This window comes from Larus michahellis, chromosome 13 (genome assembly GCF_964199755.1).
Source record: "Larus michahellis chromosome 13, bLarMic1.1, whole genome shotgun sequence".
Classification (NCBI taxonomy): domain Eukaryota; kingdom Metazoa; phylum Chordata; class Aves; order Charadriiformes; family Laridae; genus Larus; species Larus michahellis.
The window spans coordinates 13004043-13017942 of NC_133908.1; the positions used below are offsets into that span (position 1 = coordinate 13004043).

The following is a 13900-nucleotide window of genomic DNA, read 5'->3' on the forward strand; positions in this document are numbered from 1 at the left end:
ATACCGCACGCTGTTTTAATTTTCAATCACATTTTTTGAAAACGAATTCCAAGATATAGTACAGCATCTTAGTGTTCTACACAAAGCAAGCTTTCAGCAAAAGGTCAGAGGATCTTAGATGGTGTAAAAATATATCTCAAATAAAATAGTTTCTATAGGAGAGCAAGCTGTGTTGTACATCTCTAGGTCCTTAGAATAATTTACAGAAGGCAGAGGCCTGGTTGTACAATCCACACACTAGAAAAGAGTTAGTGTACATTCATGCTACAAAGGTAGAAAAGGTCGAAGTTCCAGGCGATTGGGGCAGATCTCCAAACCCAAGCAGAGGATGCAACGAGTGCACGAACACGCGCCCTGTATTTCAAAGTGAGGAAGTTCAACGCTTCCAGTCCATAACGTCAGGAAGCAGATTTCAACGACTCACCTTCCAAGAATCATTCTATTTATTGTAACTCATTCCTTTCAACTGGCCGAAAAAGAACAACTTCTAGCAATAAAGGACTAGCTGGTTTATTTCTGTGTTGCGCTTTGGAGCTGGTAAGTCAGAGCAGTGTTTTCAGCACTACAGACCAAGATCACGGCTGTTCCTGCGGTTCGAACAACAGAAAAGGATCATACTATGGTCTGGAGAGACAACTGCGGGGCTCCCCAGCCCTTTTTAATAGAGAATCAGCCTTTAAACGCTCCGATTGCTGAGCGCAACACAACAACCAGGACAGGCACTTCTCCAGCCAGGGTAAAACTCTTCCCACCCCAGAGCATCACGCTTGATGTATATTCTAAAGTGAAAACCAACCAAAAAAAGCCACAAAACCACCCAGATTTGTCCTCAAATTTCCCTTACGGGATCTACATACCTTTGGGGCAAATAACATGAAAGTTTTGCCAGCCGAGATTTTGGGCAGAGCCACGTTTCGGAGCAGAACGGGCAGCGCGAAGTGATGGCAGTAACTGGATACAACAGCTGCATCTAGCGGCGAGGGTCCGGTCGTGGGGCAGCGCGCGCGGCTCGGCCGCAGAGCCAGCACAGCAGCTACTGCGAGGGCTGGGTACAGGCAGGGAGGAAGAGAGTTTTTAAAAACGCCGCGTTAGTCATTCCCCTCACCTCGCTCTGCGGAGAGCGGCACGGGAGCTTATGCCAACACATCCCTCCTGCAGCTCACGGAGGGAAGGCACACACGCCCCGCTCCGGGAGGATCAGGACACCGTGGCAGCCGTTAATACAGAACGTGTACCAGCCTTCGCAAAGATCGCTCTATTTCATTTGTAGAAACGCCTGTAAAATAACCACGTTATACAGTTTCCAGAATATAAAACTTTCACGCTTTCTGCCCCAAAGGCAGCAAGCACCGGCCTTCCACAGGCCATCTTTAAAATGAAGAAAGAGATAGTAGCAAAGTCCCTTAAAGCGTTTAATATCCTAGGTTACAAGCCTGGAGGACTCGTTCAGTTTCTTACGTCACTAAGATGGTTTGTTTTCCTTTTTGTTTCCAAACTACAGTTCTACTCCTGCACTAGCAGTTCTGCAGCATCAGGACTGCACATACTAAAAGGAGATGTATACGATCTAATTTACACTGTTTATTAAATAAAATCATTTCTTAGTTGAGAATACTTTCAATCCAGGAGAACTGGAGAAGCCTTACACGCTGGGCTTAGCCTACTCTACAGCATCCCCGTAGGGAATGCGATATTTAACATATACACACCCACCCCAAACAGTACACTCTCCAAGAAGAAAGTCAAACGCATGATGGGAGGGGCTTTGGAAAGGTAGGAAGGCAAAATGGTCATTAAGATCTGCCTAAAAATAGCTAAATAGTGCAGTGAAATGCTTTTAAATAACCACAGACACCTCCACTGACTGGCAGCCAGTTTTATGAGCAGCTCTGAAGACAATTTCTAGCTGAGCTTTAGTGAACTGGGTGTCCCCAGCTGGAGTCCCGAGGGTGAGCCTGGCCTACCACCAGCGCGGCCAGTTTCAGGATGGGAGCAGGGCATTCGGATTTTCATTTGCCCCTCTTGCCACGGCCTCTCCTGGAAGAAGGCTTGCCCGTGCTCCCCGCGGAGGAGCTGGCAGAAGACGCCACTGCAATGTTGATCTGTCCTTCCTGAATCTCCTGTCGGGTCTCAGCTGGGAGGTGATTGATTTTCTGTTGCGTCTCCAAGTAGAACATGACATCCCGCAACTGCTCCTGGATCTCAGAGATCTGCAGGTCCTTCTGTTCGCAGGTTTCCTTTAACACTCTCTCCTCCTCCTTTAGTTTGTTCTGAAGCAAGGCTTGATTCGCTCGCAAACACTTATTCAGTTCTTGCTCCTCCTTCAGCTCGTTGGAAAGTTTAGCCACTTTGTTATTCAGCTGAGAACACCTTACAAATAGAAGCACAAGTCAGGAAAGCAGCGCACGGTACCAAGATCAAACACCGCTGCATCCTTTATTTCCAATCCCTTTGGGCAACTGACCCCCAGCTCTCCTCAGCCCCACCAAGGCCACCTGGAACTTGGTTTTCTGGCAAAAGATGGGCAAGGGGGGCCAACACAAGAGGACTCTGAAATCCCCCCCCAGGATTTCCCACCCAGCTTAAGGTTTGTCCGTATGGCATTACCTGCACGTGGAATAGGATGTTGTGAAGCAGAATCCCTTCCTTTGTCCCTCAAACCGCATAACCCGGGAGAATCCCTTCCCTTGCAAGTTGGGCAATTCCATCTGGTACCAAAGGCCAACAGAGGCAACAGGCGGGGGGTGTGGGGGAGCACGGGACTGTAACCTTGAACACACGCTGCAATGCGTGTCACCGAGAAGGGCACAGAGATTACACGGGGTCCTTAGAGAGCTCAGGGCAGTCAGGGACTCCCAGATGCTGGCTCCCGCCACACCCCAAGTACAAGACCCTGAAGATACGACTTGACTGGGAAGCATGATGCTTCCAGAAGGATATCAGTAGCCTCCCGTTTCACAGACAGTGCTTCCCTGCTCCTAACAACCCAGTGCTTTTGCTCTCAAAGTTTGCTGGCATCGTACACAGCCCGGTTTCCACTCAGCCAGGCGAGCCGCGTGAACCACAGCTCACCAGCCCGCGCCTCCCTGCTCCAGGCAGGGCTGCCGGAGGGGCAGCGGTGCCAGGGGCCCGGTGGGCTGGGAGGAACAGGGCCGGCAGTCCCACCTAGGGAGCTGGAACGCGCTGATCTGCACAGCTCCCCACGCTTGACATCTTTCATCCAGGCACTTCCTAAGGTCTACGTTTTTCTCTGCGCTGGGTGAGATGCCTCTGCTGAGCTGCCTTTCTTCTCCTCAGACGTATCCGCCAATTGCAAACCAGACTGGCGTCTACTTCTGAGCAGGCAGAGGAAGGATTACTGAATGCTAAATATGCAGACCATGTAAAAGGAGCCAAGAGCCCGAAAGCTGCGTTCCGCTCAACAGGCACTTTCAATTTCTGAACACCTACAGAAATGAGAGCTTTTTTTAAAAATAAGCTGTGCTCTCAGTATACCAGTTTAAATAGCTCAAAATTGCCCCGAAATAGCAAGATTTTTTTTTTTTTTCCCTTTTTGGATGTCAGTGCGCCGAGTTTTAATGGCTGCATGGAACTAAACCTGGCAGCGGTACCCACTTCCTTTCGACAGACTGCTTTTCTTTGAGCAAGTCATTCAGCCTCTGTTCCAGACTGTCACACTTCTCAATGGTCTCTTTAAATTTGCTCTTCATGTTGTTAATCTGTAAAAACAAACACACAGGCATTTCAAAGAGATCAAAGTCCTCTGCGCTTTCATTATGACATTCAATTTTTCTGGAGTGGTTTCTAGACTTTGCCCAATTACTATATGCAGGTAAACAAAAAACCAACCAAACAAAAAAAAGGCTTAATTTTGATGAATTTTGATGCAGCCCCTCTGCACTACACCTCGCAGTACCCCAGCGAGGAACCACGTTGCCGTGGAAGCTGCTCACACAGAACAGCAACTCGGGCTGCAAATCTGTGCCAGGAGGCACTCCATTCACACGAAAGCTGCAACTTCTTCTTGACTGCAGTTAAGCATTCCTTTAGCCATTCTCTCAGACTTTTTTTGTATCTGTCAGCAAACTCGAATTTCCATCTTAAGGCTTTACAATGCTGGGCTTTTGCTCATTTTACATTAAACTTCAAATAAATATGGGCAAAGTCTGGAAATTAACATGCTACTTTGCTCAGCACTGACTCAGCAGCCTGCTGTCATAAGGCAGTGACCTACTGACACGAATATCTTACTCATGCTAAACGCCAACTGAAACACACGTACAGTGGCTTCCTCTTCCCCTCTGCTTCACGACTCAGCACTGCTACCGCTGAAAACACCCAAGCTCTCGTTCTCTAGGCACCGCACAGAACACGCCAAAACCTCTAACGTAAGACTTACAGGAGATTTATATGCAGAAATACTTGTTTCCTCTGTATTAGTGTCAAAAGCATGCTTGCATGTAGTGGAGGCAAGAATTTAAAGGAAAAATGCTTTCCTGGAGGAGCAATCTGGATAAATGTCAGTGTCAGCACACATGGTGCCTTCACTGATGCCAGAGTCAATGCAGAGCAGGTTTTAAGCCTTCCGGCCTTAATCACCGAATGTTTATGCAGCTGATGGTTAATTTGGGGAAGTAGCCTGAGCACTGATAATGGAATACACTGCATAGTGGCACCGATCCAGACAAGGCTTACATGGAGGGAATGCCGTGAATAAAATCGTAAGGATCTTTAAACATGAAACCACATTTGGGGCATGTATCAGAGTCGTTTCACTTTGAAGTTTTTTTCTGGATCGTGTTTCCTGGTCATGCGCAAGATGATTATTGCTATAGTTTTTCCTTTTATAGGGCCCTCCAGAAGATTTCTGGGACTGTTCTTTAGACCGAGGTCAACGACCACTATTTCAACAGTCCTGATTTCTACATTTACGATGCTACTTAACTGCAGATACTAAATGGTTAATTAAAAGTCATGCAGAAAGTTCAGTTAAGGACTCAACCCTAAATCCTGACTCACGTTAAACCTAGTTGAAAGGATCTATGTAGAGTGGAAAGCATTAAAATATTCTCAGTGGATTTTTGCTCGTGACATTTTGAAGCAGTCCTGCCTACAGAATGCTTTATAGGAGGAGACTCTGAACTTCTCCCAAAGGGTGATGAGGAGAGATGGGGGATCAAAAAGAAAGGGCAAATCAATATGCATTTGGAGCAGAAAGACAGCTTCCACTTTCTGCAGCCGAGCAAATTAAAGTCATATTGTCTATGCTACACTAACCATCCCTAGAGACAGACGTCAGTGCGAGACGGATGGCATCGGCAAGCAGGGATCCTGCAGCAGCACAGACTTGTTTTCACCACTGCTGCTGTTTCCTGAGCAGCACATTTAAATCAACCTTCAATCTAGGTGGCAATCTACCTACTTCTGCACCACTGAGCAGCAAATTGCTAGATCTGAGCATGGAGATAAGGGATACGTCTTGGAGCCAATTTTCTCAGCTGGTAGCGAAACAGGCTATGCGAGGCCACGTCACGCAACAGTCAGGCTGTACGAGAGGCTGACTCCATCTCCCATTTAACTGAACAGTGTCCAGGGGCCTGTTTCAGCAGAGTTTCACACAAGCCCACAGCAGAGCTCACCTCTTCCGCTGTATCCTTCTCTATACGGACAATCTTGTTTTCCCAATAGATGCGCTGCGACTCCAGCTGGCTTGTTAGCAAATACGAGTACTATAAACACAGAAGACATACACAGAACAGTCAGCTTTTCCATAAGGGTGGCTATGCTGATTAAGAAGCCCAAAGGACTCCAATATACAAATCAATTTAATGAGATGAAATTGAGCATACAGGACATTCTGAACATTCGTGCAAACTGCAGATCCAGCAGATGCGTTTCACCAATTTGATTTTAAAAATCAACATCCCTTGATTTTTTCTGAAGTCAAGAAAAGCCTTTAGAGCACAACAGCAAGGATCAAGTAAAAGTTCCGCCAAGCCATACCCAGTATCATGCCAAGAACTTTTTAAAGATGAGACAGATTTTTCATTGTAGTAGCAAAGCTCTACAAGTTTTACACTCCACAGGAAAAGGAAGCATCAACCATCCCTGTCACGAGAGTCTGAGATCCCAAAGGTTGCTGAGGTCCCCATTCACAGCCCAAAACCCAAGGCAGAAGGGTAAGTGCACATATCTAGCTTCACTGTAAGAACATCTCTGGGAAAACATCCTCAGCTATGTGTAACTATTCACAATTATTATTCTCCAAAAAGTACGGCCCATTCCAATGTTATTTTGGCATCTGAACAAGGATATATGCCTTACATCCCATCTTTTCCCTCCTGGTTCTGCAAATCAGTTACGAGAAGGTTGGAAAACGCGATCATTTCTTATCATCAGGCTAATAAGCACCAAATTAGGCATTCACTACAGAATTAGACATGTGCAAAAAGCCTTGAACAATCTCAGCAATATAAGTGCCAAAATACACTGATAAATTAATTCTGTCTAGAGACATTTGGATCTCATAAGCTAGAGAGGTCTCACACTGTTTAAGCACCAACCTCCCAGAAAAAAGGGTTAAAAATAGCTGTTCTAGCATCTAAGTCTTACTCAGAAAAATCACGGAAAAGCAACCAAATATTTATTTGAGCAATAAGCTCACGAAGTCTGGTCTCTATGGGCTGTTCCTCCTCAGATACCCTTGTGTCTAATGCGGCTGAAATCATGCTGCAGTGTATCTGCTCAGCGGAGCAGTAATTTTGAGTTTCTCTCCTTTACCCTTCTAGTTAGGATAGGAGAAGCTGGCCAACAGGTACAAAATAATCATTACCTGTTCAAGCGAAGGGAACAGAACAGGGCTGGTATCAGAGAAGCCTGTCAGCTTTCTTTGATAGCCAAGGTAAGCACACAGCCATGGATTCCTACGTACTTGCCCAGTTTACAAGCTAAACTACTCGAATTGACAGTTCCGTGCATGTCCTGGCTCCTAAACCACACTAGGAAGGGTCTGGTGAGTGAGTCCGGGCATTCTCAGGGGCATTTCTCTCTCCAGTGACCTGAGTGTTTGTAGCAGCGTAACCAGCTAATCTTCAATCTACTGGTGCACACAGGACGAAACTGCAGCCAGCTTACGCTTAGCTGCATTGGCTCTGCAGAGCCAAGGAGAGGGTGGGTTTTTTTTTTAAAAAAAAACCAACAAAAAAAACCAACAAAAAACCCCAACAAAAAGCACAGCAGTAAAAGCATCCTGCTTCTGCCTGAAGATGATTGCCTACACGCAGGGAGCAGGTCTGCTGCATAAGCTGATGTAATTTTCCCATAGTCATATCTGGATTTGAAACACTTCCACACAGCAGCACAATGCAGAGTCCAACAAGCCAAAATATTTACCTCTAATTGCAAGGCATCTATTTTCTCTTCCTGACACATATCTCCCTCGCACTCATACTGAACTATCTTCCCATCAGTTTTACTTGCAACCAGTCGATGGACGTAGTTATCTGAAAAGAGAAAATTCAACCACAGGGAGTTTTAGCTTCAGAACACCCAGGCTGACACCAGTGGAAATACTTTATGCAGCACAATTAACCATGCAGACTGCTGCAACAGCATATTAGCAAGGCAGAAAGCCAACAACAGATGTATTTGTTATTTAGCAGACTTCACACAGACACCTTACAGGATATTTATTACAACAGCCCATTCCCATACCTCAGGGCAAATTGATGGAAAGGGAGTAACAAACACATTCCACAGAGACTACAGGACCGCCCCGGTTCATTACAGAATCATGTTCTCCCTCCTCCATCTGCTACAGACTCACAAAAACTGCTATTAGAGAGGAGATAGATGTTCCCAAAAGACAAGGTATTAGTACAGATGCAAACCCCTTAATCTCCGAGCAAACTCTACCGCAAGTACTTACTGAAGGGTCCCGAAAGCTGTTTTACAAACAAGGTCATCCTACAAGAGAAGACGGAAAGCTTACCTCCGGCATAGTCCCAGACTCTGTGGTTGGTCAACTGCATTGCGTAGGTGTGCTGGGTCTCCTCAAAGTGTTTGTAAGCGTGCCGACTCACGTATCGGCCACAGCCTATGTGCCCACATATTAAGCAGATCCAAAGGTTCTGTCAACAGAATGAGAAAGCTCTGTACATACAACGCTGTCAAGCAGTGGTATCAGCACTTTGAGAAAGCGTGATCTAACACCGATGGCCTGCTGATGCTCTGCACATCCAGTCACTTCCTTAGAAACCAAGAAGTGTTTGCTTTTCTCCCTCCTTCTTTGAAGCCTTGCTCCGCTGAAAGGCTGAAGAGAAGGAGGTACCTGCTCATCCAAGCCAATTACAAGCCTGCAGGCGCTGGGTACACATGTGGGGCATGGATGGAAGAATGGCCTCGGCTAACAAACAAATGAGGCACCTCAGCAGGGCCACAAAAGCAAGTCTGAAGAGCACAGACTAGAAGGGACCACTGAGTTCAGTGTTGGTTTAGCTGCCTCCTATCATACTTATCACACACACTCTGATCAGCTTATGTGCTAATACTTCTTTCTAAGAATCAGAAACATTTGTCAGAACAGGAAACCTGGGAGACAAGATCCCTTCCCAGTACTGATTCCAACTCAAAAGGAAAGCAGATATACCACTGACTGGTAAAATCAGCCTGAAAGCAGCCACAGAATTAACCCCAAAAGCAACTAGAGCAGCTGCGCAGCCCGATCCAGTCTAGATCTCACTCACCATCCACCCACCTACTTACTTCTTGAACTCCACACTCAAAACACTTGTTCTCTTCCACTGGCTCGGGCGTTTGGCAGTATCTGCAGACAGGACACCTAGAGGGCAATAAGCATCATGATTAGACACAAGGAGCTCCATCTTAATATTATAGTAATTAAAAAGAGAGCCAGAGAGCTCAATGCCTTATGCAGTGAAACACTCCTTATGTGCACGCATCTCTCGGCTCACATTTACCCCACTCAAATTTGCCTCCGTTCCACACAAGGCTACTGTTTTTAAAGTCAGTAGGTGACAGAAGAACAAAGAACAGTTCTCCTGAAACCATTTCAGTCTCAGCTTGATCAGGTTTTGCTGCAGTCCAGGTGTAGAGAACATCTGCAACCAAAAGCCTCAGTGAGGCTGCCAGCAACCTCAGCCTCTGCCAGTAAGCAAAAAAGCCAAAACCGAGCTCTAGAAACACTTCCCTGCCTCAGCCATAAACATCGCAAGAAGCACTTGTATAGATGTGTTACACATCTCTAAACATTGCTCCTCCGGACTGCTGCCAAGTGACATCTTCAGTTCTCCATTACCTGCAGGGTTTTCTGCAGCAGGCACGCACTGCTGTGGGAGGATGCTGTAACTACACTGCTGAGGACAGCTGAGTAACAGAGGGAGGTACCGACGCTTTGTAAACATACCTTACTACTTAAAATGACCGTAAGGAGATGAGGAGATGTTTCCATCGCACCTCACCGCAACGGATTCAGTCTCAGCCCTTCGAGGAAGAACGTCCCATAACTGCACCCTTAAAGAATCAGTAGCAGCCCCCCCACTATCATTTCTTTTGAAACTATAGCACTGTGCTGCCAGAAAGACAGAAGACCCAAGACCAGAAGGAACCTTTGTCCAGACCCCAAGCACGAGAAGCTCAGTTAGGGAGCAGGGTAACTGAGGCCGTGCATCCTGTTGCCAAGACTGTTTATGTATTTTTCATTAGCTGCTGGATAAGCTACAGAAATATTCAAGGGAGGAGACAATTGGATTGCAGTCAGCTTTCTATACAAATTCAGGCACTTACAGCCTCCATGGCGCCTAAGCAAAGTGGACAGGGATTTTCTTTTATCGTTCCTCTAGACTGGGAACGTAAGTCCTGCTTAAATTGTATATTAGATATTCAAGTGCTATTTTGGATCTTGCTCCTACACTAGCTAAGCTCCACTGCTTCAAATTTAAACTGGTTTTGATTTATGGAGCAAAGCAGCCCATAAACTTGAATAGCTACAAATTTGATTAATCTTACCAAGGTTCTGTTACTTTGGCTTACAAATGATATACAGAGAGCTAAAATTTTCCTCACGTTCCATCATAGAGAGAGAATCAGACAATCAGAGGTACCAGTGACAGAGAAGAAAACACAGTGAAGATCAGCAGCCTTCTGCTGCAGTATCTATGGCTGCCTGATGTGCAGTAAAACAGCAAACAGTGTCCAGAAGAATGTAAAATACGCACAACTGAGAGCAGCACTTGGGTGCCAGCCGGGGGGCTCTGCAGTCTGGAGCTCAGACTCACCAAAACCCCCATGTACAGGGATGTGAAGGATGGTAAGAGCAAGAACAAGAAAGGGTTAGCAGTAGCAAAAAGAAGAGCTGCTTTAAGGACAGAGGCAGGTGTGACCCCCAGCACTGCCCAGTGCCACAAGAGGGTCTCCTTGAGCCAGGGACACAGCCTCCCATCACTCAGCCCATGCCCACCTTGAATAATACAGCCTGTATTATAGAGCTGCCTCCCCTTCCCCGTTTACTGAGTGATTTTGTCATTGTCCCTTCCTTCCCCACGTCCCTTCCATCTCACTTTCCAGTCCTGTCCCCCTGCACACCTGCTCCTGGCCAGCTCTTCTTCATCCTCTCCCAGCATCTAAGTAAGACAGCAAGACTGTAGGGCTCCCAAAAGGACTCCTAAGCTCCAGCCAGCTGTGCGCATCTGCCTACAGTGCACCACCAGCTATGCCAAGGGAATAAATGACCAAACAGACACACAAGACTGAGTGAAACAGGGCTGTGTGTGCATACAATACTGTTTACCCCAGTATTTTTATCCTGCAATATTTTAAAATAATCTGCATTACTCTACAACTCCCTTCCTGCCTCCGCAGTGAGGCTCACGGGAAACATTGTTCAATTACTTTTGGTGGGGAGATTTCTCTCTGGGAGTCACTTAATGGGAAAAAAGAGCATTAGAACTGGCAGTAATTCCTGCCCCCGCACTCTGATGAGCAGAACCAGTCTTGTCAGCATGTAACCACCACACTTGGAGTTTTAGATGTGGAAATAAAGAAAAGCCTCTTACGTGGTGTCCTCCCACCGCTGCAGACACTGGCTATGAAAGCTGTGGTTACACAGCGTGGTAAGGATCCCGTTCACGGACTCATCCATCCTCTCCAGGCACACTGTGCACTTTGGGAGCTCTGTCAGATCCATCACAGGCAGGCTGGCCCCCTTCAGAAGAACAAGCAGAGACAAATTGCTCAGCACCTTCCAATCATCATAAATTAAGCACCCACGTAAGAAAGTCAAACTTCTCTCATTAGTCCTGGCACTAGGGTACAAAAACACTACAAAGTAACCCTGTGAGATAACTACACGGAAGTTAGAATTTTATCAAAAAAGAAAGTGATCCACCACGACCATTAGACCACAACCAGGATCCTCATCGCAGCACAGGCTGCATCTGCCACCAGCCCCATTCTGTTTTCTGGATTCACTAGATCTACTACCCACGGCAGGTTTAGGTGAGACGCTGCAGTGGTGAGGCATGAAGCCCATGAAGTCACCAAATAAACTCTCCCAGGTAGAAACAGCACTGGAACGGGAAATGGGGTTTGGGCTGACAGAGTTAAGCAGCTCTTGCAGCGTTCTGCCCAGTCCAAATAATCCTGTTAAAAATCTCTGAAGCGCAAGGAAAACAAAACCAAACAAACTTACATCTTCTGATTTGAAGACTTCAGCCCTTTCCACGTACACCAGCTGGCAAACATCCTCCTCTATCGAGTTGAACTGCCGGCCATTGCATGCCATATAAAAGCTATCTGCATCAGCCTATGCGCAAAACAAAGGCAGCCAGTTAAAAAGAGAAAAACTCGCAGCTGATACAACAGAGGAAGAGGAGCAGAAATCTGCTGTATCGTCTCTTCTCCCCTCCACCAAGCCCTGTAATACCAGAGGAGATATTTCAGACAGTCAGCTCCTGCCAGCAGGCATCGCATCTTGGCACTGGGTTTGGCGTTACCACTTGAAGACAAGAAGTTAAGTTCGCAGCAGTGACAGCTACTCCGATATTTGAGCATGCAGCAGGAATAACGGATTTCCCTTCAGCATCTGTTTTGCTCTTTGTCAGCAATTTCAGTGCAATTTGCAAAGCAAATTGCAAACTGCAAAAATTTAAGAGGGCCACATTGCAGGACACTTGCGTTAGGGAAAGGAACAACAATTTAACTGCGGGAAAGGATCCATTTCACCGGTCACAATTGAGGCGTGCTCGGAACTGTGCCCGAGAGTCATTTGCAAAGAGGCAGAACCAAAACAAAACCTGATGATCAAATAGATCATCCATTTTCACTCAGTAACATCCCCAAACCCCTTTTCTCACAAACAATTGCACCAGATTGAGGCAAATTAGCTGAACGCCACCTTCCCATATCCCTGGTCACTCCTGCCAGGAGCATAAAGGCCCATGAGATCTGCTTTCGCTGCCTGTAGACACAGCCATTAGGGGTCACTGGGGAACAGGACTTTGGGGAATTTCCTCAGAAACAGGCATTTCAGGGTGAATTGAGTAAAAGTTTACAGATTTGCTGCAAGACTGCTTAGCACTAGATATTTGCCCATGTAATTTGATACAGCGATATACAAGATGCATCTTTGCAACTCCTGCAAATAGCACAGATGTTGTACAGATACTGCATCTGTACAACAGGCATGGGAAATATCTCACACAGCATTCACGGCTGGGGAAAACCTCTCTCCCAGCTCCAAAATAGGTCATTTCCAGTTCAGAGAAAAGAAGGTACCAGGGAGAGGGTCCACACAGGAATTGGAAGGGGGAATGCTCAAAGCTACACAGTGCAAGAAGACCCGTGAGCAGCAAACTGTTATCTGGTTACCAATTCATCCCCTAGACTCTCAGCTTTGCGGGCAACTGGCCTTTTCACACTGTGCTGGCTGTGGCTGGGAGACCACCCGGCTCCTTTGAAAAGCAGAACAAATCTTTCCTAAAATGCAAACAAAGCCCCACTGGCTTGGTCCTTTCTGTTCAGTGTAGTACAATGCACCACTCTCTTTTTGAATATGCTGAGATACAACCATATATCCTTAATATATTTTTTAAATACCCTGCCAACAAGAAACAGGATAACTAGAACGTGGCAGACACTTGCCTCCAGGTCAAGGTGTGGGACTCATTACAGTCAGCAGCCCCAGGAAAGCTCTGGGCCATAGGACAGGACTGTTTCTCCGAGGGTAAAGTGCAATCTTGGCTCCAGTGAAGCCAGACAGCACTCCTAAACAGCAGCTGTATGTGACAGTGCTGTCCCTTTGACAGCAAAGGGACTTCCAGCTCTTACCTGCGAGCTGAACTTTATCAGCACCATGTACTGGTTTGGAGTGGAATCTCGGATGATTTTCATGTGCTCAATTACTTCGTAGAAAGAAGCCACAAACTTCATCAGGTCATGGCTGGTCATCGTAGCAGGGACCGTGAGGATACACAGCATGGCGCTGCGCCTTACGTCTTCTTTTAAAGAGGTCATCTTGCTGATGAGACAACAGTGACACAACTTCATGTCATTTCAGACAAGACAAAGGCAGAGCTGGATACATCACCCTTCCAACAGCCACAGTTAAGAGAATAGCTTTGTTGTCAATCTTAACCCTCTTTTGCACAACTGTAAAGACTAAGAAAGAGAAACAAGGGGTTGTGGCAAGCGTCCAGGGTACCCACGTAAAACTATCACTCTTTGGCAAAGGATTAAACCGGGCAGCTCCAATAAACAGTGGTTTTGTCAGGAATAATTTAACATCTGTTTTTCTATAAAAACAGTTGTAAGTTGGCAAGCCCCAGACGCTCAGAACTATTCCTAGAACAAGTGAGCGATGTTTGTTACTATTTCAAATACCCAT

General features: G+C 46.3%; 1 protein-coding gene across 2 annotated transcripts in view; it reads right to left on the bottom strand.

Annotated features, from left to right (window-relative positions):
* Nucleotides 1–13900, bottom strand: part of BRAP (BRCA1 associated protein) — a 15861-nt gene continuing 1961 nt past the window's right edge. Inside the window, exons 4-13 of one of the 2 annotated variants that reach the window (XR_012589818.1) lie at nucleotides 13345–13534; nucleotides 11708–11821; nucleotides 11073–11221; nucleotides 8764–8839; nucleotides 7991–8129; nucleotides 7393–7502; nucleotides 5640–5729; nucleotides 3616–3719; nucleotides 858–2370; nucleotides 1–587 (exon numbers count right to left, since the gene is read on the bottom strand). Coding sequence is in view for 1 of the 2 variants with exons in the window: in XM_074606814.1 (XP_074462915.1) it covers nucleotides 2010–2370; nucleotides 3616–3719; nucleotides 5640–5729; nucleotides 7393–7502; nucleotides 7991–8129; nucleotides 8764–8839; nucleotides 11073–11221; nucleotides 11708–11821; nucleotides 13345–13534 (1333 nt within the window). In the remaining variant the exon portion in view is untranslated. Of the gene's footprint in view, nucleotides 2371–3615; nucleotides 3720–5639; nucleotides 5730–7392; nucleotides 7503–7990; nucleotides 8130–8763; nucleotides 8840–11072; nucleotides 11222–11707; nucleotides 11822–13344; nucleotides 13535–13900 lie in introns of both variants that reach the window. The other variant, XM_074606814.1, reaches the window with a different exon arrangement.